The sequence below is a fragment of the Sphaerodactylus townsendi genome, linkage group LG04 (assembly GCF_021028975.2).
Source record: "Sphaerodactylus townsendi isolate TG3544 linkage group LG04, MPM_Stown_v2.3, whole genome shotgun sequence".
Taxonomy (NCBI): Eukaryota; Metazoa; Chordata; class Lepidosauria; order Squamata; family Sphaerodactylidae; genus Sphaerodactylus; species Sphaerodactylus townsendi.
Window position 1 is genome coordinate 69,341,554 of NC_059428.1, and position 24,095 is coordinate 69,365,648.

General features: G+C 44.5%; 1 protein-coding gene across 5 annotated transcripts in view; it reads right to left on the reverse strand.

The window, feature by feature from the left end:
* DSCAM (DS cell adhesion molecule) overlaps nucleotides 1-24,095 on the reverse strand; it is a 485,873-nt gene that overhangs the window by 203,955 nt on the left and 257,823 nt on the right. For 3 of the 5 annotated variants that reach the window (XM_048495233.1, XM_048495231.1, XM_048495232.1), the window contains 6 exons: nucleotides 23,183-23,461; nucleotides 19,728-20,003; nucleotides 16,175-16,471; nucleotides 15,146-15,421; nucleotides 13,589-13,867; nucleotides 584-703 (listed from right to left, as the gene is read on the reverse strand). In XM_048495233.1, coding sequence (XP_048351190.1) covers nucleotides 584-703; nucleotides 13,589-13,867; nucleotides 15,146-15,421; nucleotides 16,175-16,471; nucleotides 19,728-20,003; nucleotides 23,183-23,408 — 1,474 coding nt within the window. In that variant the 5' untranslated portion in view covers nucleotides 23,409-23,461. Of the gene's footprint in view, nucleotides 1-583; nucleotides 704-13,588; nucleotides 13,868-15,145; nucleotides 15,422-16,174; nucleotides 16,472-17,582; nucleotides 17,602-19,727; nucleotides 20,004-23,182; nucleotides 23,462-24,095 lie in introns of those variants that run through there. The other 2 variants (XM_048495234.1, XM_048495236.1) reach the window with 2 other exon arrangements.

The window sequence follows — 24,095 nt, forward strand, 5'->3', positions numbered from 1 at the left end:
TCCCCCAATGCTATTCAGCTGGATGATGATGGGGGCCTTCTTACCAAGTATAAATTGAGATCTAGGCCCCGACAGAATCAGCACATTGATGTCACTTCTGGAAGCGATATCATCATGTCACCGATGATGTGCCTGGTGTTGTGAGCCAGCACACCTGGTAAGATCCCACCCACCTCTCCCCCACTAGTTGTCAGGGGGCACCCTGCAACCCTAGAAACTCAGACACACAAGTGCACACTCTGGAGAAATCCCATGAAAGTAATTCTCTGGAGCAAGCAGATTGGTGATATTCTTCACTTTCATGCAATTGTTACCTAAGTTCCTTTAGTCATTTTTCAACAAAATTGTAAAAAAGTTAAACATTTTAGTGGGCTAGTGCTAATATGAGACTAAATCAGCTTTTAAATCATGTCCGCAGTCATCATTGGGAATCTTCTTGCTTCCTTGTAAAAAGTGAAGCTAATGAAAAACCATTGCTTGACTCGGGGACAAGGAAATACTATAACAGAAATGCATGCATTAAAGGGCTTTTTTGTCACCATATCAAACGTTTCTTACATTGTCAATAGAGGGTGAAAAATACCTTTTGAGTACTTCCAAACAATTGTGGGGACAGGATAGCCTTCTGCAGAACAGTTCAGAATGACAGCTTTTCCATAAATCCCATCTTGATCACTTGGTTGAACCACAAATCTGGGGGGAACTGAAGATGGAGAAAGAGAAGAAAGCAAAATCTTAGCCATTTACACTGCCAAAAAATTACACCCCTCCCACCCAAACTGTAATGGGAACAAAATTTGCAGATAAAGAAAGCCAATGTGGTGCAAGGTTGGATTAATTGAGGAGACTTGTCTTCAAATCACTACTCAGATAAGTAGCTCATTGCGTAAACTTAGCCGTTTCACCCACAGACCATATATCCTGGAATAAGGAGATGAAACATCCCGGTTCGACCATGACTTCTGCATGGTTTCCGGCCCTAAATCAGGCCAACACCGCAAGATTCCCCTTATCACGTGGCTTTCAAAAAACAATAAAATTGGTAGTTCTTTTGAAAAAGCCCGGGCTGATCCCGTTCCCATGCAAACACTGCAGGAGACAGATCGGTTTATTTTTCCTGCGTCATTCCCTGCTCTCCCAACCCCACAGCTAGAGCCAATCAGAATGTCAGAAAAATGGGAATGTTTGTGCATGCGCAGGAATCTACGTAACCATATGTAAATGAACGTAAACTACATAAACATAAACATTCATGTGGAAAATGAAAATAAACCGGGGGCTCGTGCATAATTCACTGGAGTTCTTCCTCCCACCCTGAACACACTGATAGGGGCAGCCGAGCAAAAGGAGAAACTGAGATACAAACAACTCTGTATGTTTGATCCCGGTCTTCCCTTGGGATATTATGTCCATGGGGAAAATGCCTTAGTTCAGTTTAACCTCTCATGTAGGGGCGGGAAGGCTAAAATAAGATAATAATTGTGATATTTCCTTAAAATCTTTGAGGAAGAAGCAATTTGCAAAAATCACTAATCAAAAGCATTGCTTTGCAGAGGATATTATAAACAAACTGTGAAAACTGTTATACAAAAACAATTTTATCTTATGAATATCTGCTCCTGGTAAGAGGATGATATTATTATTATTATTATTATTATTATTATTATTATTATTATTATTATTATTATTATTATTATTATTATTTACGTTTGTATACTGCCCTCCCCCGAAGGGCTCAGGGCGGTGAACACAGAGTATACAAGCAGAGCACAAAATAAAATCATATTATTAAATTAAAATTATAGCTCTGTACATATTAAAACTAAACCCCATTAAAACACAGTGTTCTAATTACAAAAACACAATACAATATATGGCGTCTCGCGGCTAAACCCCCTAAGGGGGGGGAACGGCAGTGTCCACTGATGTTATAAAAAGGGGGGGCAATCAATCAATCAGTGGCCGGCCTCCCCAGCCTTACTACAACATCATCATCTCCTTACTAAAGCAAGATCACAAATCAAGTTAAACCATGTCCTCACATCACCTGCCTAGAAACCTCTCACTTATTCAGAAGCTGACGATGTAATTGCCCCCTTGTTATACAGGACATGTCTAGGAATGCACAGAGACCCATTTTTTGCATATGAACAATTCAGCCCTAAACAGATAACAGTCAACAAACTGGCTTCAGCGACTACACATTATTTTCTCGTGGATTCATTGCACATCATATTAAGTTTAACCACAGGTATCTATCAGTCACCTGAAACTGTTTTAAAAACTGGATAATCTTTCCCAGCAGAGCAATTACAACAGAAAAAGACCTTTCATCATGTCATTGGGCAGTTAATAGTAACATCAAAAAAGTTAAAAATAATCACCAACTCAGCAGTGAAACTATAAGTAGCAGTGTCAGTAAAAATCCATAACTAATGAGAAAGATAATGGAAATAAAACCCAGAGTGCTATGTTGTGTTCCTCTTCCCTGAGGCCAACCGGTAAGGAAGTCTTCATCACCTTCCAGGAGGCCGAAGACTAGGAGCTGACCTGGACTCTTTATGGGGGAATTCCGAAATCTGGGGGCCATGTCTGTGAAAGTCCTCTCTCATCTGCCCACCCACGTCACTTTGTACAAAGTTCAAACACAGACCAGATTTTTTTGACAGATCATGATGGCCTTTTAGCTTAAGGAACTGGCATGAATGTGACTGGTTCTCATTTAGTGGTAATAGTGTAAAAAGATTAAGAAGGTTGAATTCACAAGGTCCTTAAAGATCAACATGTTAGCTAATGTGTCTCAGAGAGTAACTTTGGCTGTTTCAGCATGGGCAGAAAACAGTGCCCTAGGGACGGTTAAAACACCGTCCCTGGGGTGCTGTTCAAACAGCAGGCTGGGCCTGCCCAAGTGGCACAAAGACGCTGCTTTTAAACCTCGCACCGACGTAAGGCCATTTTTGGCCCCTCCAGTATCTGTGAGGGACTTTCCTTGCCTTCCTCTGCAGCTCCGGGTGGCTGGAAAGATACGCCCACGCTGCCCTGTGACCCCTGAGGGTCGGAGGGAAGTGTGGATATGTCTTTCCAGCTGCTTGGAGCTGCAGAGGAAAGCAAGGTAAGTCCCTCACAGACACCCTGGGCGGCTCAGTGTGGAGCCACCCCTGCTGGCAGCATCGGCATCACGACTGCCCACATGGGACTATGCAAACGGTCCCCATGCTCCACCGGCTTATGCCAGTGGGAAGCTGCTGCCTCTGGCTGTGCGGAAACAGCCAATGAAAAGGTTGAGGTAAACAGTCACAATATATTATGACAATGATATTTTTGAACACCAATTTAAAATGTAAAAAAACCTGTGATAATTTAAACTTTCAAAAACTATCCAAACTTCAGCAGTATAATAATGTCATCTAATACATTAAAAGTCAAGTTGATATAACTGGTCTTTATTTTCTATTTGATTTCTATAAATCCAAGTGTCTTTGCAGGCTAATTCTTCAGAGCAGATGCAGTGTGTGGTTTTGATGCGTATGCAAGCTGTTATTTATTTCAATGGAGAGAGCAAATCTGTGACCCTTGGATCAGCTGCCTCCATTCAAACTGATGGGATAACTTCTATAGGCAGAGCAACTCTATGCACACTGAAACAGTTGAGCTCCTAAAAACTCAGTGGATCAAGATGCCTTATTCTTTCTGGTATCTTCCATGTGTATCATTCTTTTAAAACAAGGTACAGCATACTGGATGCTCCCATGTTCATTCTTATCTTCACTGGGCCACCAAAATGATTAAACTGAATCTAAGTGATTGGCTCTGAATATAGCATTTCATTTTTTCATTGGAATATTTTTACTTTGATTTAGGTTCCTGCAGTTAAAAGGATGAAGGAAATTTAATCATCCAAAGCAACAGCTGATGCATTAATGAATGAGATCATCAAGCTCTGCACTTTAGCTGTTATTAAATCTGGTCATCACACCACCTATGGGGTCAATTTAGTTGTGCAGTTTCTTGAAAAGAAATTCATCTCTGAAGAAAGCACATAAAGAGACATGCTGATTACAGTGATGAAATGGCAATGTTAAATATTATGTACATCTTTTAAAAATAGACTTCAGTACTGCCATAGAAAACTATATTGGCTGTTCAGCACCAACATGATCATTTGCCACTTCCAATTTTCAATCATAGGCTCTTCCTGTGTTGTTTATTTACAAATCATCACTGAATTGCATGCAGTTTCTAAATGTTGCATGCCGTTTCTAAACCTTCAATACTCTGAAATTCTCTTCATTAGGTACTTAACAATTTGATAGGGTAAACATCAGGGAAGTAAAAATGAAAGTACATTTTACGAACTATGATAAGGACAAAGTGTGCAATAAGCAAAGTCCTTTTGGATATAATGTGAGACTCAAAACTACCTATAAATTAAAATTCAAACAAAGGTTTCCAGGAGACTGAAAGCAGACTGACGAATAACCTTTCAGGAAATGCTTTGTTCTCATTGAAATAGGAAATCTGTGTCTGGGCTGTGCAACTTCAGGTGTTGGCACACATGTCTGAACAATCCTCTGTAGTCGTGCCGCGAGGTCAGCGTAAGAACGAGACGAGACGCGGTGATTTCATCTGGTGGAGAGCGCCAGCAACGGGAGCGCGGGTGTCCGTGTTCCCAGCGACGACTCTCTTATGCTGGTTCCTGGCACCTTTTATTATGAATTCTCCAGAGCGTGTAGCAAGCAACGAGCAATTCGAGGAGAGGCCCGAGGGGACTGAGAGAGATCATCATGTGATGCATGATCTCACACCTGGTTGCCTACGTCGCGAGGAGGAGAGAGAACATCGGCGTCTGGGCCTAATCCTCACCTGGGGGGCAGAGCCATTATTGTCCCTTTGTCAGGACAACCGGTGGTTTGTGAAGCCAGGGTAGTTCATGACCTGTGACTCACTCGGGGGATGAGGAGGTGGGGGGGACAGTGCGACCAGAAGGTCGTAGGAAGCGCCCGGTGTGCGGCTCTACCTCTTTACGATGCTACTGGGTCAGCAGTGCATCCCTACATCTCCTTTTTTTTTTACATTTAGAAGGGGAGGCGAAATGTTAGAGAGGCTTTATTTAGGGGGGCCTTCGTCTCCTCGCCCGTTTAGCCAAGCTGGCTGAGCTGCTTGTGCAACATTAGGACTTGGTTGGACTAGCGATGTAGGGGAAAGTCAAGGGTTTCTTACACATGTTACAGGCAATATTAGATATACATTATTAGATGAAACAAGATCCGACAATGAGGCACACAATCAAGCCAATGCAGAGCTGTACAATAGCACTCAACCATCCCCGGTAGCCAGCTCCAGAGGGCTGACCACCAGTAGGGTAGAAGCGTCATACTTCAGACTAGATACAACATCTTGCAGTTCACGCGACTTTCATATGAAATCAAATGGGAATTATCAGAAAGATTCAAAACAACACATATTATGTACATTCCTCACAAACCTTGGTGATGCAATAGCAACAAATAATCAATAGCTGTACCGATTATCTAAGGTCGCTTGGCGAATTGTTCCTGCTGCTCGGAGGCCAGAGCATCGAGCAATGGAGGTAGGGATTGATGGACCATCGCGAAGGGCACAGGCCAGTCGGCCAATGGTCTTAAGCGTTAAGTAAGAAGCGAGTCCGGGGACTCCCACTAGGGAAGTCGCGGGAGGCGAACTCAGCTTCCGGAGAGGGCAACGCGCTCGCTCGGCAAGAGGGTGAGGGGCAGAGTGGGCCCGGCGGCGGCCGGACTGGCTCCTGGGGTGGAGCCTGAGAGGCAGAAGCGATAGTGAGGCGACTAAAGGCAACAGAGAGTCCCGGCAGAGAGTGGCGAAAGGGATGTAGTTGAAGGTTCTCTCCCCGCTAAGTCCAGAACCAGCCGCTTCGAGAGGCAAGATGTTCCCCGGCATTACATAGAGAATATCCTCTGTGCTGTTACGAAGCTCCAGTTAGCGAACCGGGTGAATGGGCCGAATTCGGTTCCGATCTCATCAGCGCTACCGGAGATGTGGGCGCCAGGTGTTGGATTTGTGATTTTATGGGCAGTCTTAGTGACAAAGGGAGAGAGCCGGCGAAGGGAGGGTTTGGGCAACCAGGGTCCCCAGTCAGCCATGAGTACTGATGGATGAAGCATTCATAAAGAAGGAGACTTAAAGCCGGAACTCCATTCAAAGGAAGTCTCCAGGGGCTTCCACCAAACGGGCAGGCAGGAGCTTAGCAGGCTCCCGACTCCTAGAGTACTAGCCCAGGCAGAAGGGCCTGAAAGCGTTGGCAGCTGACGGCAAATTGCTCCCAGATGTTGGTCTGGTCAAATCTAGATCGGTTTGGGGGTGGCCGATTGCCACGGCCCAGGAAGGCAGAAGCAGGCAAAGGATGGTGGCGTCGATTGGAGCTGGCAGTGATGATTGCAGAGAGGCGGCACACAGAGGTTCTCGGGCGTCACCGAGGGTGGCCTTGCTGGTACGCAGCAACTCTTTGAAGCTTGGCTGGCGGTTGCTGACATTCCCCCCCAGGTCATCCGGATCTTTGGACCGCGTCTGAAGGCCGGTGGCGGCGTTCCACGTCGAGGCGGCTGGGCGGGATCCTCCAGGAGATTCGTTCCATCTCGGGATGGGGTGGAATTTCCTCAGCATTCCATATAGGCTGGCCTGTCATGGCGAAGTCGGAGATCCACCCGGAGATCTGTAGGAAGCGGGACAGAAACACACCCCTTCCCCAGGTTATAGGGAGGGGCGAGGTCCTGCGGGCTTGAGAGTCAGCGATGGCGGGGGAGGTCAAAATCAAAGTTTGTTAAATCAGGTTTATTTAGGTTTGAGTGTTTTGATATAGGATCTATTCAGGCAAACATTTTGCAGCCTCGCGTAGGGTTGCCTTTTAATGCAGTCTACTAGGGGCCGTCCACTCCTCTTTCTTTAAATTGTTGTTTGACAGGAAGAAGGGCGGAGAGGTAGGCGATCCTGATGGAAGCTGGCTTCAGAAGCGTCATCAGGAGTGCGTCCAAAAGCGAGGTCCGATCCCTCGGCGAGAAGGAGGGGCAAAAGCGGACCCGCAGGGGAATTGTGGGTATGCATGCTTAATTTGCAATACAAAGAAGAGCTTGGATCACGCTTTATGGGTGATGGACCGTCCGAGGAGACTAAGGGTAATCGGAAGCGATTAAGGGGTAAAATTTCACACACAAGGGAGGGTTCTTTCTTTGCGGGGAAAATGTACTTACCGTGACGCTTGGTGGTTAGCAGCTGAGAGGCTGGAGATGAATTTGCTTTAATTTGTAATCGAGATTATCTTGGGGAATTGCAGCCGCCCGGAAACCGCTTCTTCCCTTAAAGGCAGGCTGACCCATTAGCATACTAGCCTTACACAGCCGCCAGGCGCTGGCAACGCTCTAACCCCAATAACAGGTTTGTGTGTGAATTTAGTCGCGGCAGCATCCCTTTGACCGGAGGCCTGCCCTGGCGCCCGAAACCACACTCGCCAAAGAGGCCCGGTTTTGACTAAAGCGCCCTGGCGATGGTAGCCACAAGCCAAACAGGTTTGTCAGGGGCATAGTGGCTTGCAGCCTCTTTAAATCTGGGGCTAAGAACCTGTCCTGGCAGTGCTTTCACGGTACCAGGGCCGGGCCCAGATGCACAATCCAGGTGAGGAGCCAGTCCAGCCAATGGTGGCCCTCCAGCCTCTGCTGGTTGAAAGATAGAGGGAAAAGAAAGAGAGAGAAAGGGGGGAGTAGTTTCCCTGCGGAAGTTGAGGAGAATGAGTTCGGAAGGGGGCACAATTAGGATCTATGATGATCTGTGGGATGGGTTTATCCATCCCAGACTAAGAATAGTTTTGACCTGGCTCATGAGGTCCCTTCCCAAGAGATTGGACATGGAATGTCCAGAAACGATGGGAAGCGGACTCGTCGGGCTGCGCTTCGAGCCCTAGGCTGTGGACCGTGGCGAGGCCCGGATGCTCCGTCGCCCGGTTTGTTTCCCCACCCCCCCCCAGATGTGCCGGACGAAGGTCACGCGGTTGGCCACTGGTCGAGGCTACTCGGCTGCTCTGATGGCGGTCAGCGATCAGCGGCAGCCGGTGTCCACCTGAGGCCCATGAACGAACACCCCTCTCCGCGGTGAGCTCCAGATACAAGGCAGGGAGCTTCCGATGGAGGTGTTTCCACCGGGCCTGCGATGGTAGTATTGGCTGTGCCCCTGATGGCTGCACCGGGGCTGAAGTGGCCTGATTATTGTGTCGGCAGCAGGCGGCTTTATGGGGCAGAGAGGATCCAGCTGCGGCAGCCTTTGGTCCCGGGCTGGGCAGCTCCTGCGGGATGCTTTGTCCAGACTTGGAGATGGATGAGTCCCTGGTCGCGTGGAGTCAATGACTCGAGGATGATGAACAATCCCTGCTCAGCGGCGGGGAGGCCTTTGGCAGCGCTTCCAGCCCAATATGATCCCGGTAGGGATAGGGTCGCTCCCTTATTGGGTTGGGGCGGCAAAGGTGACCTGCGTAGAGGGAACTTAAAGGAGATTGGCTGGAAGTGCGCACACAAGCGAGATGCCACAATGGTGAGGGGGTGGTTTGGGTGTGTGGGTCTTGGTGTTTTGGGCCTGCTCTGAAGTACTCTTCCCCTTGGTCCTGGGCTGTGGGAGATGCCCAGTCGCGAGTTTCCGGGACGGGCAGTCAAGCTTCTCCGAAGTGGAAACCTTTCTGGCACAGGGGGGCATCGGGTTCTTGGCGGCGGCCCTCGGGGCCTTAGCCTCTTGAGGGGAGGACCCTCCTCCATGCTCGGGGTTGTAGGCCCCCCCGGCCCGGAGCTGCCTACACTCCTCTCGGAGAGATGTCCTGACCTGCTCACGCAATTAAAGCAATCACCTTGGGGAGCTGTCCCTGGCATGTGGAGAGTGCTGCTGGCGCAAGTGAGGCTAGCAGTGGGCAGAGGATCCGATGTCCTGGCAAAGCCTTGTAAGCATGTCCGGCCAGTTCCGGATCTTTGCTCTAGGCCCATGATTGCTCTGACGCACCTCAGTGGAGAAGCGTTCTCTTTGTGGCGAGGCTTATGAGGAGCTTTCGTTTTGGGCACTCCCTCGCTATCTACCTGCCTCTTGGAGGCCTCCTGGAGCCTGCTTCACCAAAGAGTCGGTAAGGAGCTCCTTAGGGTTTTATTAGGATGGTGGAGAAACCTTTGGGTAGGTGTGGCCAGCATTAGGGACTCCTTGATAAGCGCCTTGTAGGCGCATTCCGAAGGCGACCGTAAAGGTGAAGTACCTCTGGCAGAGTTTTAATCTGGATCGCGTTGGGGTTGGCCGAAGGCATGTCGAAGCACGTCAAAGCTGCTTGTGGTGGTGTAGGCCATACGAGTATGCATACGAAACTCCCCAGCTTACGCTTAATACACTGCTGGCGGAACTCACTTTCCCAGATGCACAAATTGTGCAGGAGCTCAAAAAGGCATGCGACGAAGGTGGTCTTCCAGTCATCCGAGACCATTAGGGTGATTCCCTTGCGACTGCTTCTATGCATGCCTCTCTCACATAAAGGCTGGTGCACTTCACGTCCGCATCGCTTTTCGCTGCGGAGTTCGATTGAGGATATTATGGCAAAGAGGCGGTATTTTCGACAACCCGGTCCGAACAATACCATCCTCCCACCGGTATCCGTGAAGTGAACGGGCATAAGGCGAGAATATCGGTATCGATCTTCCGTCAGGGTTTCCTTTTTTTTACGCGGGTAAGATGCGTCGGTTAATCGTTCTCGCGAGGGTTTTCTGAAACAACCGCCATTAATGCAGTGGCGCCGAAGCCGGAAGTGCTATGCTTCAGAAATGAAAGCGGAGCAAGGGGTGGGAAGGCGGCGAGCAGCATGTGAAGGGGCAGGGAGCATTGGGGAGCCATGAAGAAGGAGGACGAGGCGTCCAATTTAGAGAATAGAAGGAAAATTCGGGAGGTGAAATTGAAGTTGAAAGATCGAAGGAGGCTGACCTACGGCAAAGGGGAGCCATAGGTCTGCAGGCTGATGGCGACATAACATTGTCTCTCCATGTCGGTAGCTTAGCGACGGGCAGTAGCGAGCTCTGTGTGAAAGAGTCGCCGATGTTTTCCCAATCGCCATAGATTCAATGTACCCCCCCCCTCCGGGTACCATGGACGTGAGCTTCAATCTCCTCGACCAATTTAGCGCAGCTCCCTCTCTTAGCAGGGGACCCTACCCGGCGTTTCAACGCTAAGCTTCTTAGTACTGGGTTAGCGATGCTTGTCATAAGCTCCCTGCTTTTTGCAAGCTCCCATACTCACCCGGGTGTTCCGTCCGGACGAGAGAGTGTCCTAGGACTTCGAAGTCCCTGGATGCTGCCGATCCAGCTGGGCAGGCGATGCAATGAAATGGTGGTCCCTGGATCACGCCCGATCCAGCGGATCTCTTAGGTACCGCAATACTTTCCCCGAAGCTGACGGTAATGAGCAGAATTGGAGAGTTCGAGATTTCCCGGGTTTGGCACCAGCTTAGGTAATCCGTAAGCCGCCGAGGTCAAAGCCGCGGTGGTGAAGAAGCGTAGGCGGAAAGGCAGCTGGGTGATTTCATCTGGTGGAGAAGCGCAGTAACGCGGGGCTTGGAGTGTCCGTCCGTTCCCGGCGACTGACTCTGCTATGCTGGTTCCTGGCACCTTTATTGCATGATTGATTCTGGCGAGTGTAGAAGAGGCGGAACAGCGAAATTCGGGGAGAGCGAGGAGAGCGGGGGGACTGAGAGAGAGAGATCATCATGTGATCGATGCATGATCTCACCTGGCTGCTACGATGCTTGGAGAGAACATCGGGCCAGTCTGGGCCTAATCCTCACCTGGGGGCAAGGCCATTGTCCCTTTGTCCGGGACACCCGGTGGTTGTGAGCCAGGTAGTTCATGACCTGTGACTCATCGGGGGGATGAGGGGTGGGGAAGCTGATCGCGACCAAGAAGTAGGCAGCCAAGGCGCCCGGTGTGCCGGCGCTCTACTTACGGTGCTGCTGGGTCAGCAGTGCATCCCTACATCCTCCACAGAAAATGTTCTCATAAGTAGAATGCCAGGGACACATATTCTTGCCTATACTCTATTCCACATAAAGAGCTAAGTAAAATTCATTTCCTCCTCTCCCCCTCGTCCATGTGTTCCACATACCCCACTCATCATCTAGTCCAGAACAGGCCACTAAGGGGGGGGGGGAGGTGAAGCACGTGGATGGGGGCAGGGGGAAATTATGTATGAAATTACAATTTGACTTCAATCTTTATGTGGCGCATGCTAGTTTTCAGTGAAAGAATCATTTTTGGTATGGAGGAGAATTATGGAGAGAGGATTTGGTTCAATTGTAGAGCACCTGCTTCAAAACTTTCCATTTTAATTTTAGATAACCTCTCTCTCTCTCTCTCTCTCTCTCTCTCTCTCTCTCTCTCTCTCTCTCTCTTTCTTTCTTTCTTTCTTTCTTTCTTTCTTTCTTTCTTTCTTTCTTTCTTTCTTTCTTTCTTTCTTTCTTTCTTTCTTTCTTTCAGGCAAGGGGGATGCCAAAATCCTGGAGCAGAAAATTGTGCCAGAGAATAATTATTTTAAAAACATCCCCTGCAATTACCATACAGCGGAAAGCATGCCCTACAAAACAACCTGAACCAAAATCAAAACAGCAATTTTTGAAGTGCATACCGCTACCCCAGACAGTTCCTTCATCATTTTAAGATGTAAGATAGGGCATAGTGGTATAGTATATTCAGTCCCATCCCCAGAACTGCTCCTCTGCCACTTCCCCAGGATAAGGAAATTCTTAATTTGATTGTTCCCTTGGAGTTCCTTTGGAACTCTGAGGCTACATTCAAGCTGCAGGACAAGCTGAAATATGCAATTTATTGCCTTACTACTCTAATCTGCCCCTTGTCCCCCAATTTTCCTGCTTTCTGTTCCATCTGCCTTTTCCCTTTTCAAGTCTAGCTCAGTCACTCTTGTTCCTGTGCCCATTCTTCCTCCTAATCTCTTCTTCCCCCATTTTCTCCCTCTGGAAACATGGAAGCACAAGGAAGGGAGGCTTTCCAACTCTGGGAGTAGTATAGGAGGAAACATCTGATTTTAAAAGGAATCACTTCTACACATAATTGTTTAATTTGCCAATTGTTTGCTTATTCTCCAAATGTTCCACGGTCCTGCATTTATCCAGTTATATTGACAAAGAGTATTTGCAAAATCAAGTGTATTGTACTGCTTTTTCAGTCTGCCTACATTTTCCTGATTTTTTTCTTTGTCATTTATATGTTCAATAAAGATTTATACAGAGTTCCTGTCTTCTCTCACTATTTGAACTCAGAAGATATTTGAAGTTTGTGTTTGTCTAAAAACAGATCCCTTATGCTAGGATATGGGAAGGGAGTGCACAACAGCAGCACATGTCAAGTACCCTCTCAGGTTCCCAGTTTACTTGAGAATGGCTAGACAAGTACTCCTGCATTTTTTAAGGCATTCCCCCAGTGCTGGTAATTCTACCAGAGAGTGCTTGAGCCCAACAGAGTACTACAAAGTAAAGTGCATTAACCAACACATGCACAGTGAGACCCAGGTTCTTTCCCCTTCTCCTTCCATTCCCTCTACATCACTGTCTCAACTCAGAACAGTGTGTTGGCTCTGAAACTGAGGATCTGAGAACAGCTATACTCAAGCAACAAGTTTCTGAGATTAAAAAGCCAGATCAGATGTGATGATTTACAAGACCAGAAACAACCTTGTGAGTCCTTCTCATGCCAGCTGGTACTTGGAGAACTAGTAGCTGCAGTACTGCACTCCAGCCAGCTGCCCTGGTGGCACTTAGTGCAGAACAGAACTGGGAGGGCATTTCCTTTATTTGACAAACTGCCAGAACAGTGCAGGAGTAAACGCTTGATCTGGTCGTCAGACTCACTGGTTCAAGAATCTCTGGCATTTCCTAGTAAGCCCAAAAATGATTGAAGATATGGGCCTAAAAAACCTTTTATTTTGGTACTGTTAAATTCATTATAATTAGAAATGCAAGTGGGAGGGAAGGTGGCATCGTATAGCTTGATCTCAACAGATTTCAGAAGCTAAGCAGGGTCAGTGCTTGTATGGGAGACAACAGAGGAAGATTCTGTAGGCAACGCCAAACCACCTCTGCTTCTCACTTGATTTGAAACCCGCTTGATGGGGTTCCCATAAGTCAGCTGGGATTTGATGGCACTTTACACACATACACATTAATAACACTCACAATAAAATACTGCATAATTTTGACATTCTACATTAAAAATTGACAGACTCAAAACTAAAATGCTATAAAGCCTACAGTTTTTCAAACGCTTTGCACTTGAAGAATAGCATTTTAAAATGTTTTCATAAAATCCTGTGTCTTCCAGCTGTACATGGAAACATTTCTTGATGCAACATACTCAGCCTCCTTCGCCAGTACACTTTTTTATTATTGTGTTGTGTACTCTGTGACAGAAGAAGGATTAGTCTATATTCCAAGAGTGTCTATCTCCCATCAAATAGATGTTATTTGAAAATGCTGTTGGCTTCCATCTAATTGATGCCATGCAAGCTAATTACATCCACTTACCTCTTACAATTAATTGGCTTTGGTGCTCCACGGCTGCTGCATCATTTCGAGCTATACAGGTATAATTCCCATTGTGCATGAGGGAAAGATTAGAAATCCTTAAGGAGCTGGTGAAGTCAATGTTGTCAATGGTTACACCAAGGCTGGCTGGGATTGGCCTGCCATCTTTCTGCCAAGTGATTGTGATTGGCAAATCCCCTGAGACCACAACGCATGGTATGAAGACTCTCTGTCCAATGGAAAACCTCTGACTCTCAAAAGGCTGGATAAAAGGTGGTACTGATAGAAAAAGAGAAAAAAAAGATGGAACAAAGGCATATTTGAAGAAGTTTGAATGTGTTAACTTTCTTTAAAATCATAGGGAGGAAAGACACCAACTAGCCAATAGGTGGATCCACATTTAATTTGGGCTAAGTCATAGACAGGCTTCTAATATTAAGATGCCAGCTGCTAAAAAACAAAGAATCAAACTTTTCCTAAGCAGTATAATTTTTCTCCTCTCTTTGATGTCAGTGATGTAGGGCACTCTACAGAAAAACCTGTAATATTTAAAGGTGCAGTCTAAAATAGCAGGATCGTTATTTATAGTGTTCAATATATAAGTAAGAACATAGATGAATTTCACATCAAACTTCCAAACTTTACTGGTTCTCTATTGGAATGTAAAGCTTTTGAAACCATTTCAGAGCTCAGAATCTTTAGAGCCAGCTGACTAAGCCCAAAGGGCTCCATGCTTAGTGGCTTGATCTACTTCAGTTGTACATATATCCAAAATAATAAAATGGAAGACAGGAAATGATGTGAGCCATTTTGGATCCCAGAAGGGGAAAAATATTATTTTGTTTAATATCACAGCTGCCAGTTCTTTAGATGGTTGTTGGCCTTTCATTACAATTCAAGCCTCACCCAGAGACCTAAAACATTGTAATTGTCGGCGTAGTATTCGTGCGGAGCCATTATTATTATCAGTTCAATATCACAGCTGCCAGCTCTTTAGCTGGTTGTTGTTGACTTTTCATTACAATTTGAGCCTCACCCAGAAGCCTAGGATGCTGTAATGTATCCGCACCAGGGCTGCCCTCTGAATCTGCCAGATGTTGATTTTAACGACTTGAAGATGTTTAAAGTGCCATCCTAGTGTTTTTGGAATGGCACCCAGGGTGTTGATGACCACTGGGAAGACCTCAGCTGGTTTGTGACATAGTTGCTGAATCTCAATTTTCAAGTCATGATATCACCATCTTCATCATCATATTTGATTTGTATGCCACCCTTCTAATTGAAATAAATAAATAGCACTTGATCTGCCATTTCTAATTTCCCAGATACAACTGCAGCTTCCCAGAAAAATGCATGTGATCACAACATGCTTCTTAATGTCATAAGCAGGAATTACTGTTGGGAAATCACTTGCTGATCTGAGGACGAGCCAATTCACAGTATGTTTCCTTAGAAATGTGTGTTCCTGGGGACAATAACCTCAGTGGGGAATAAGACCGTAGATCTCTGATTTCTGACACCCACTTATACAAGCATTATTTTCCATGGGAGCATTACCTTTTACAGTCACATGTACACTCTGGCTGGTGGATAGCTGGGGTTGAACGAGAACATTGCATGTATATTCGCCCTCATCCACTTCCTTCTGTACATCTGAGAGCTTCAGCGTTCCATTGTTTTCAAAGGCTACTTGACGATGGTTAAAAGGAAGCAGATTAGAATTCTTGTACCACTTGATAGAGTAATATGGGTAGCCAATGACCCGACAGTGAATTAAGGTGTCCCGCCCAGCTATTGCTGTAATATTTTTCATTGGTCGAATGCTGGCAGGCCCTGTAAAGGCAAAACAAAACTCTTGAAAAATAATTTAAGTGTGTATTTAGTCGAGGAAATATTAATTTCTTTTAAATTTACAAATCTTTTTGCTATTAGAAATCATTCTGTCACAGTTTTTACTTCAAAGAGCTACTTAAGGGGTCTTTCTAATCATTTTGTCTTTTAAGTTTTTCTCTAGCCCTACAGCAGTCACACTAATTAACTGCTTTGCTATGCGCTTGCATCACTGGAACACTTGTGTGATAAAAATCTGAGCTGAATTACAAATTAAAGGCTGGTGAGGATTTAATTAATGTCAGATATGGGGGGGGGGGGGGGGGAGAACCCTAGCCTGAATCAGTAGTCTGGTACTTATGAGATTACTGAGCAAGTTAATGTTTACTTTGAATTATGTATACACCAACAGGATGAGTACTGTGCCAAACTATAACTCTATGCTGAAATATCTTGGACATGGGGAACTGCAATGGATGAAGGAATTCCAATGGAAAAAGAGACATGCAAGCAAAACAAAAATTCTGTATATATTTTAGAACACACAGCTGAATTGATTAGTACAGCTACATAATATGCTGAGTGTCATAACATAGTTTCTACATGAGACTGTGGAGGAAAATGGAGTGAACATAAAATGACATCATTCTTAGCATTCCACGGTAAAGCTCATAGCATGCAGTCAACCTTGACTTTACTACAATGAGGTTGTTGTTTGTTTGTTTGTTTGTTTGGAGGAGCTGATTTGACAAGCACCTCTTACGTTTATTCGAGCCTGGTACAGGACGACTCCAGCAGAGTTGTTGGCAGTACAACGATAGACCCCGCCATCTCGGACCTGAGTGCTGGAGATATTAAGATAGCTGACCACATTCCCCTCAGAGGTGATGATCTGGCTGATCCGATGGGAGCCATCTTTTAGGATGGGATCTTCATCTAATGTCCATGTGATTGTGGGAAGAGGAGTTCCTTTTACACTGCACATCAAAGAAACACCCTCTCCTGGACTTACTACTTTCTCACTGAAGGCAGAAATTATCTTGGGAGTTCCATCTGTAGAAGAAGAAGAAAAAGTAAACAAATGCATATGTAGGAGAAATATATGAGCCAAACATTAGGGGAGCACCCCTCCAGTACTGATGACTCAAGAAAGAACAACTGATGAAAAAAAATAGTTTCAGGGTCTCAATGCATCTTTTAAAAATGTGAAATAATACTTTAATAAAAAAGCAAGAAGACACATAACACTGTTACATCTCCTTTGGGTCTTAAATCAAGTTTCTTTCCTTTGTGACACAGTTTCTCAGTTTCACTCATTCCAGTTATTTCCTACCATTCCTCAGTTAAAACATTCTTCCTTACTTTCCTCAGTCAATTTGACCTATGAAAAATATCCTGCTAGGTTCTCTCATGGATCTTGCATGACAAAATTAGATGGGCTGATGGAGAAAGGATGAATGTTTTAACTTCAACTCAATGCAAGATTTTTGCAGAACATACTGAGCCTCACTATAAACAAATTTAAACAAACACCATCCATGTACATATAGTATCCTGTGATTGTTTCCCACCCATCAATTATAGAGTCCCATCCTCCTTCAGAATTTGTGGCTGGTACAGAGGAAAGTCAGGTCTCTCATAAATGCGGAATTGCTATTAATATGCAAATAATACAGCCAAAAATCCATGCATTCTATGCAAATATATTGATATGCTTAAGAAGTTCTGAGAGCCACACTAAACATGATAACAACAAGGGGTTCATTCTATAGCAGGGGTCAGCAACCTTTAAAACCCAAAGAGCCATTTGGACCCATTTTCCACGGAAAAGAAAACACATGAAGCTGCAAATAATTTTTGACATTTAAAATGAAGAGGAGTGCCCCAGCCTGCAGCTCTCGTATGGGGGGTGCTGGCTGGGGCTCCTCTCTTGCACGGAGGTCGCCTGGCTGGCTGGGGAAGAGGGGAGATCTTGCACGGAGGTGGTGAAAGATGCAATGTTCATTTAAGCATCACCTCTGCATTTTTATGTTTTCTAAAGGAAACAACAGCCTAACACCAGCATTCCTCACAGCAATTTTATTGCGTGTGAGTGATGTTCTTATCTTAAAGAAATTAAATTCATTAATTAGGAACAGAAAGGTTTCATTCACAGATGGCTTACCAGTAAGTATCTGCAATGACCAGAACTATGCCCAGAGAAAGTCAGACAGTTTTGCACAATGTATACATAACCATCATGCCTCCTGGTGTTGTAGCCTCCCTCCCTCATGCACATAGTGCCATTGCCATTTGTACTGTGTTGTGCAGGTCACTCAGAGAGGCTCCTCAAACTTAAATGGCAGGGAAGAGTACATCAGCAGGGAAGGTGCAGCTAGAGTAGAAAGAAAGGGTGCCACTTTGGCGGTGGACTGGTGAATTGCAGTAGGGAGATTAATTTAATACAAGAAAATGTGCCCTTCTCTACCCCCATACACAATTAGTCTAGTTTCAATGCGAAATAACACATATTCCGCAGAAAATCAAGTGCAGAATGACAGCAGTGTCATATATATAAAATGCTCAAAATCCTCTTTGAATACCCAAGCGTGGTCCACATATTCTATTAAGGCTTAGGCCTACAATCAAGAAGTCTGCGAAATTGCTTGTTCAGCTCAAGAGTACACAGAAGTCACATACTTTGCTACACTTATTGCATTTCAGAAGAACCCACCATTCAGTAGAAATAGTGATATGGTACCAGCAGGTGGAAACAATGTCAGCTCTGCACAATCCATGAGAGCCTTTGATGTTTCAGCGTTTACTGGATATTAAAACAGGTAAATATACTAGCAGGGGCATTCAATCTGATATCTATCCATTCAGTCTGTTGCCCATTCACATTTTGGTCTAATCTTAATGTATAATTGAAGCTGTGTGTGTGTGTGTGTGTATATATATATATATATATATTGAATGACTGTCTCCTAATCATTTCTCACTCTCTTCCTATGCATTAGCACAGTCATCTCGTAGAAAACAAAAAAGCTACAGGCTTTTTATCCTGAATAGAAACTGACACATGACAAATAAATCAGTGAATGTGCTCAGTCTGCACCTTGCCCCCGCCCCCCATCCTCCCTTAAATTCAAGTGACAGGCTTTTTGGAGATGAAAGCAGACATTATTTTCCCAGTGAGACCTGAGTGTCTTTGACATTTTTCTTGCTGTCATTCTCTGATAACCTGCACTCTCTCAGCATCATTACAGATTATCAATTTGCTCTTTAGGCTTTCTTAGTCACAGGTAATCTCTTTGTTTTGTTTTTTTCTATAACTACTCTAAAAATAGTGGCCAGGTCAGGCCTGCACTATAGCCTCATTTGCTCTAGACAAATTGATTTATTTTCTTACTTGATTACTATGTGGAACCGTGAGCCAGTTGCTTATTATGGTTGCCATTTCTTTAATAGATATCCCATCTATCCATAATTGATGAAACATACATAGCTGAACACTAGGGTTTCACTCTCTGTCTTGGGAAATGCATTTGTTAGCACAGATGCAATTTTTTGTTTATTCCCTCTCATTCTGTTTTATGTGTAGGGCAGATTTTATTGCTAGGTCTTCACATATATTCCCAGAAGACCACTATACCTTCCTGCAGAACTTTTCACATGTAACAGGCTAAGAAATTACAGGTAAAAAACTGCTGGCCTGAGTCTGCAAGAATTGACTGGAAAATCTGGGTCGTATTCAGAATGAATGTGTACCCGACAAGAGTAATGCAGCAAAATGTGGCTACTCAGTGTAATTTTACTGAGTTAGGGTATAGATACAGTCAGTTGCAAGATGCCATACTACCTAGCTTGCTGCCCTCATTGACTATGCAGTCATAAACATAAGCCAATCAAAGTCAATGGACTTAGAAGGGGGTAATTCTGTTTAATAAATGAATTAATTAACATGCTGAAACTTCACCTCTACCTAGAACACACCTCTGCTTTTCATCCTCCACTACTATATAACGTAAGCATTATTTTAATAGCCATGAATGTATCATATAACTTTTGAGGCCAGTTTTCCATACTTGTTCAGGCTCTGCCTGGATCAGATGCCCCTATCCTTCCACTCTGTTTACTTTTTTATTTATATCCTTCATTCTCTCCAGTGGGGACCTAAAGAGGCTTACAGTATTCTCCTCTCTTCCATTTTATCCTCCGAACAGCCTTGTGACTTCCAAGATTTGATTAATCTATGTATGAACATAATGCACATTTTAGGCAGAGTGCTTCATAGTACACAGCATACTCTCAATAGGCAATGACTGACCTTCTAGCACCACCTGAACATAGTCTTGTGCAGACATCTTGTCCTTGCGTACAAAACACTGGTACGCCCCACCATCGCTTTTGGCCATTCCATCCATAATAAGGGTCTCATGATTGACCCCAATGATCCTCACATTATTTCCAGGATTGATGATTTCACCATTCCGGTACCAGAAGAGTTCAGGGTCCTCAGTTCCAGCCACACTGCAGGACAAGGACACTTGACTACCCACACTGCTCTTAACTTTCCGTGGACTGATGGTGACTTTGAGAGGCTCTACACAAAAAAGAGAGAATGGATAAGAAATTTAACTTCAGAGTGAGAGCACTAGATGAGTTAATATTACAATGATTCAAATACACAATTGACATGTATCACAAAGTTGCTAAAACTTGTGCCACTTCCTAATTTTTGTGTGTACTTGAACAAGAGGCTGTTAGTGGCAATTCCTAGTATTATTTGCACTGTAAACATGTGAAATCTCTTAAATGTTTGGCCCCTTGACATTCCTTATGATGGATCATTATATCCACCCTCAAAATATCTGAGGTAAGGCAGGGGAAGTTTTTAGGGCCAATGCTATTACTTTCAGACAGCGTCTCTCTCTATTTCTTTTAAAAATAAAATCTGCACATGGGATCTTTATGATGGTATGATTAGGGGATCATAACCCACAACTGCACACTGATAGGTGGAATGATAGCAGGAACCAAAGCAAGTACAAGGAAGGAAGCAGTGATTTTCTCCATGTGAACTTGGGGCAGTAGCCATACAGACACCCATTGTTTTCCAAATGGCATCATGTTTTATGATGTTTGCAGCAGTCAATAAAGGACAGGGATATTGACTGGCCCCTCAACATTTTCTAGCCTCAGCAAACAGTCATCCCTTTCCTTTACCTATACTTGCCATTCCCACAGCACGTCCCAAATTATTAGAGATCTGCTTCTCCCTTCCATGTGTTTAAAGCCATAAATCCCACCATAACACTGGTACAAGTGCCATAAACATGATCACACTGCAAAGAGACACTCTGGGCCAGTATTAGTACTTCAACCACCACTGACCAATTAAAACATTCTTTCATCCTACAATGTGAAAGTTGGTATTTTACAAATGTATAGGTAATTCTGATAATTGCCTCATTTTACACAATAAGCAAGTCAAAAACTGCTCAAATTAACAAATGTAGAAGTAAATAGTTACAGTCCAAGTTCACTCAAAATCTCAGACGTCTGGATGGAAAAGAAAATCTTAAGACTGGTGCCTAAAACTAGCAAGGTCAGGCAACTGGTAAACCCCAACTAAAAGAAATTCCATAACTAGGACTCCATCATGTAAAAGGCCTTCTTCCCTTACGTTGGTGATGATGCACAGAACAAAGCCCATCCCAAATAATCTGTCAGCCAGGAACAGTATATCATTAGTTGTTGTGATGAACCCCTTCATGGTAGTGTGAAGTGCTTTATAACTCTTTATAACTCTATTGCTCAGCCCTATATCTCCACAGAAGGTGAAAGCCACCTTTTGTTTAACATGTGGCAAATCCCCTTTATCAAGGTACCAAAGAATAAAGAGCAGTAAAATTTATTAAACAAAGGGATGGAAAGTAAGTGTAACCCCTGTGTCAGAATGGGATGACCCAGAAAGGGGTGGAGTCTGAAATGAAGTAGAATGCTGCAGAACTCATGAGGTTGGAGGAAGCGAGACTACCAGGCTGGGACCTTGATTGATTTTATTAAGCCCTTAACACCTTGTTTAAGGGTTTTTGTGTATGTAAATGGTGAGAGTTTTCTGGGAACCTTCATCATCTTGAAGCCCATTCACCAAGCCTCAGAAGTCTTCAAAACCAACCACCAGCAAAGAAGAATTGGACTTGGCAATATCAGTAGACTGTAAATAAGGACTTGAAAATGCAAACTTAACAGGACTGCAAAGTGTAAATGTTAAATGTTTTAATAGTGTTATTTGTTAAGTAAAGTAAACTGTTTTGTTTAAATTTGGTTCTTTGCAACTCCTTCCAAGTACTGCCCCACAGAACCCACAAGCTGAGGTTACATAAGCAGGAGATAAATATATTTATTTATTTATTAAATTTATAGGCCGCCTCATTCCCGAAGGGAATATTTCAGATTTCAGTTTTCAGGCACTGGCACACATCTTAATTAGGCTTTATAATGTTTGACTGCTTAGATGTTCTAGAAGGGAGGGCAAGGGGGCTTTTGGAGCCCTGGAGCAGTGGAGGCAAGGTGTCACTACCCTGGGGTGGGGGCGGGAGAGGCTGGGAGGGCATGTTGGGGAGGAGGGCAAGGAAGCTTTTGGAGCCCTGGAGCAACAGCGGCAAGGCGCTTTTGTTCTGGGGCAGGGATGGACGAACCCTCCACCAGTAAGTGAGCAGGCCTGTTTTCTAATTTGTGGAGGGTTCGGCACCAGACATTCCATCCCTTAGCACTTTATTATTGGTAAAATGATACAACAAGAGGGGGACCTGGAAAAACTTGCAGGGGACATCTCATTTCCCCCTTCTTGGCATTTTATTTTTTCCTTTCATAACCCCATTATAACCTCTCCTCTTTTCCTGATTACTTCAGTCCTTCCCACTCACCAGCCAGCCTACCTTTATCTACACCTCTGCCTTGCCCCAGGAACCTCAACCTGGGAAAATTATGCTTCAGTTCTACAGTGCCGGCTGCACAGCCAGGTCCAGTTGAATTATGGGGAACCCACAAGGATTTGACAGGGACACCACATTTCTCCTTATGTGCCTTTCCCCACACTATTTCCCCCCTCCTGGCAGCCTCCTTCCTGCTTCCTTCTCTCCCCACCCACCAGCCAACCGTTTATCTGCCCCCCTCATGTTCAGCTTTATATATTTACATATTTATACCATGCCTTCTTTCCCAGTGGGGATCCAAAGCACTTTATATCATTCCATTTTATGCTCATACCTCTACCTCCCTGAGAGGTAGAATGAGTGGCGACAGAGAGTGGTTGGTCCAAGATCACCCATTTATGATAAGAGTGGGGATTCAAACCTGGGTTTCGGAGATCCTAGACTGATACTCTTACCAATATACCACACAGGATTTCATGCAGTGGCTTCTGTTAAACAGCAATGAGTTGTGAGGTGGTTATCACTAGGCCTGGATGATTCATGCAAGTTGTGTGGTTAGGGAATGGATTCAAAAAATTACACGGTTAGCTTCCTTTGTCACAGCGTCAGAAGTGCTCACATCATTTTCTATAAATTTAGTCTTCTCTTTTGTTTGCTTTATTCACACATGGACAATACAGTGGTTTTATTTACATTTTGTATGTTATGAATTAAGTCCCTGATGTCAAATATTTCAAGTTTTTCTCTTAAACAAAACAGACATTCTACATGCAGGTCCACTATAAGAACATATATTCTGTGTCACTTTGTGACATATTTGAGTATTTGCTGATGCACTTACGTTTTACATGTAAGCGGCCTATCACCTCAGCTGTACCATAATTGTTCCAGACTTCGCACACATAGTTGCCTGAGTCTGAAGAGCGGGTGTTTTCTATCAGCAGGCCCATCACAGTAAGCCGGAACCTGCTGTCAGGCTCCCAGGGAACGTTGTCTTTCAGCCAACGGTACTTTGGTGCTGGGTGTCCAGATGCTTTGCAAGGCAGCTCCACTCGCTGTCCTGCCATGGCTTTACGGTGTTCAAACCCATCCAGAATAGATGGAGCAGAATTTGCTGGGTCTAGAAAGGAATACAGATATAATTATTTAATATGTATTTATTTACCAAATTTGTATCTGTCTTTCTGTCCCATTAGGGCCATTATTGTGGCTAACAAATAAAACAATTAAAATCAATACTCACATTTATATACACCACAAAACAATAATTGAAAAACAGGCTGGAAGAGGGGATCACTGATGGACTGCCAAAAGGTGGGAGCATCTATATAAGGCTTTTAAGTACAGCACCAGCATCTTAAAATTGGGTGCAGAAACAAATTGGAAATCAGTGAAGACTGATCTAATTGGAATAATATAGTCCCTATGATTCAGTCTGATCAACTTCCTGGTTGCAGCATCCTCTACCAATTGAAGTTCCTGAACTGCTTTTCAAGAGCAGCCCCAAAGACAGGACATTGCATAATTTACTTTAGATGTCACCAGGGCATGCGCCATGTGTGAATCAGTGTGGTGCAGAGAGTGTGGAACGGGCCTGGGGAAATCCCAGTTTCCAATCCTCACTTGCAATGAAACTAACTGGGACACCCTAGGCCAGACTTTCAGTGTCTAACCTAGCTCACAGTAGACTTGCTATTCTCCCAGAGGAAGCAATAAAACTCCCATATCAGGACTCTTCACACCAGTGGGAGAGG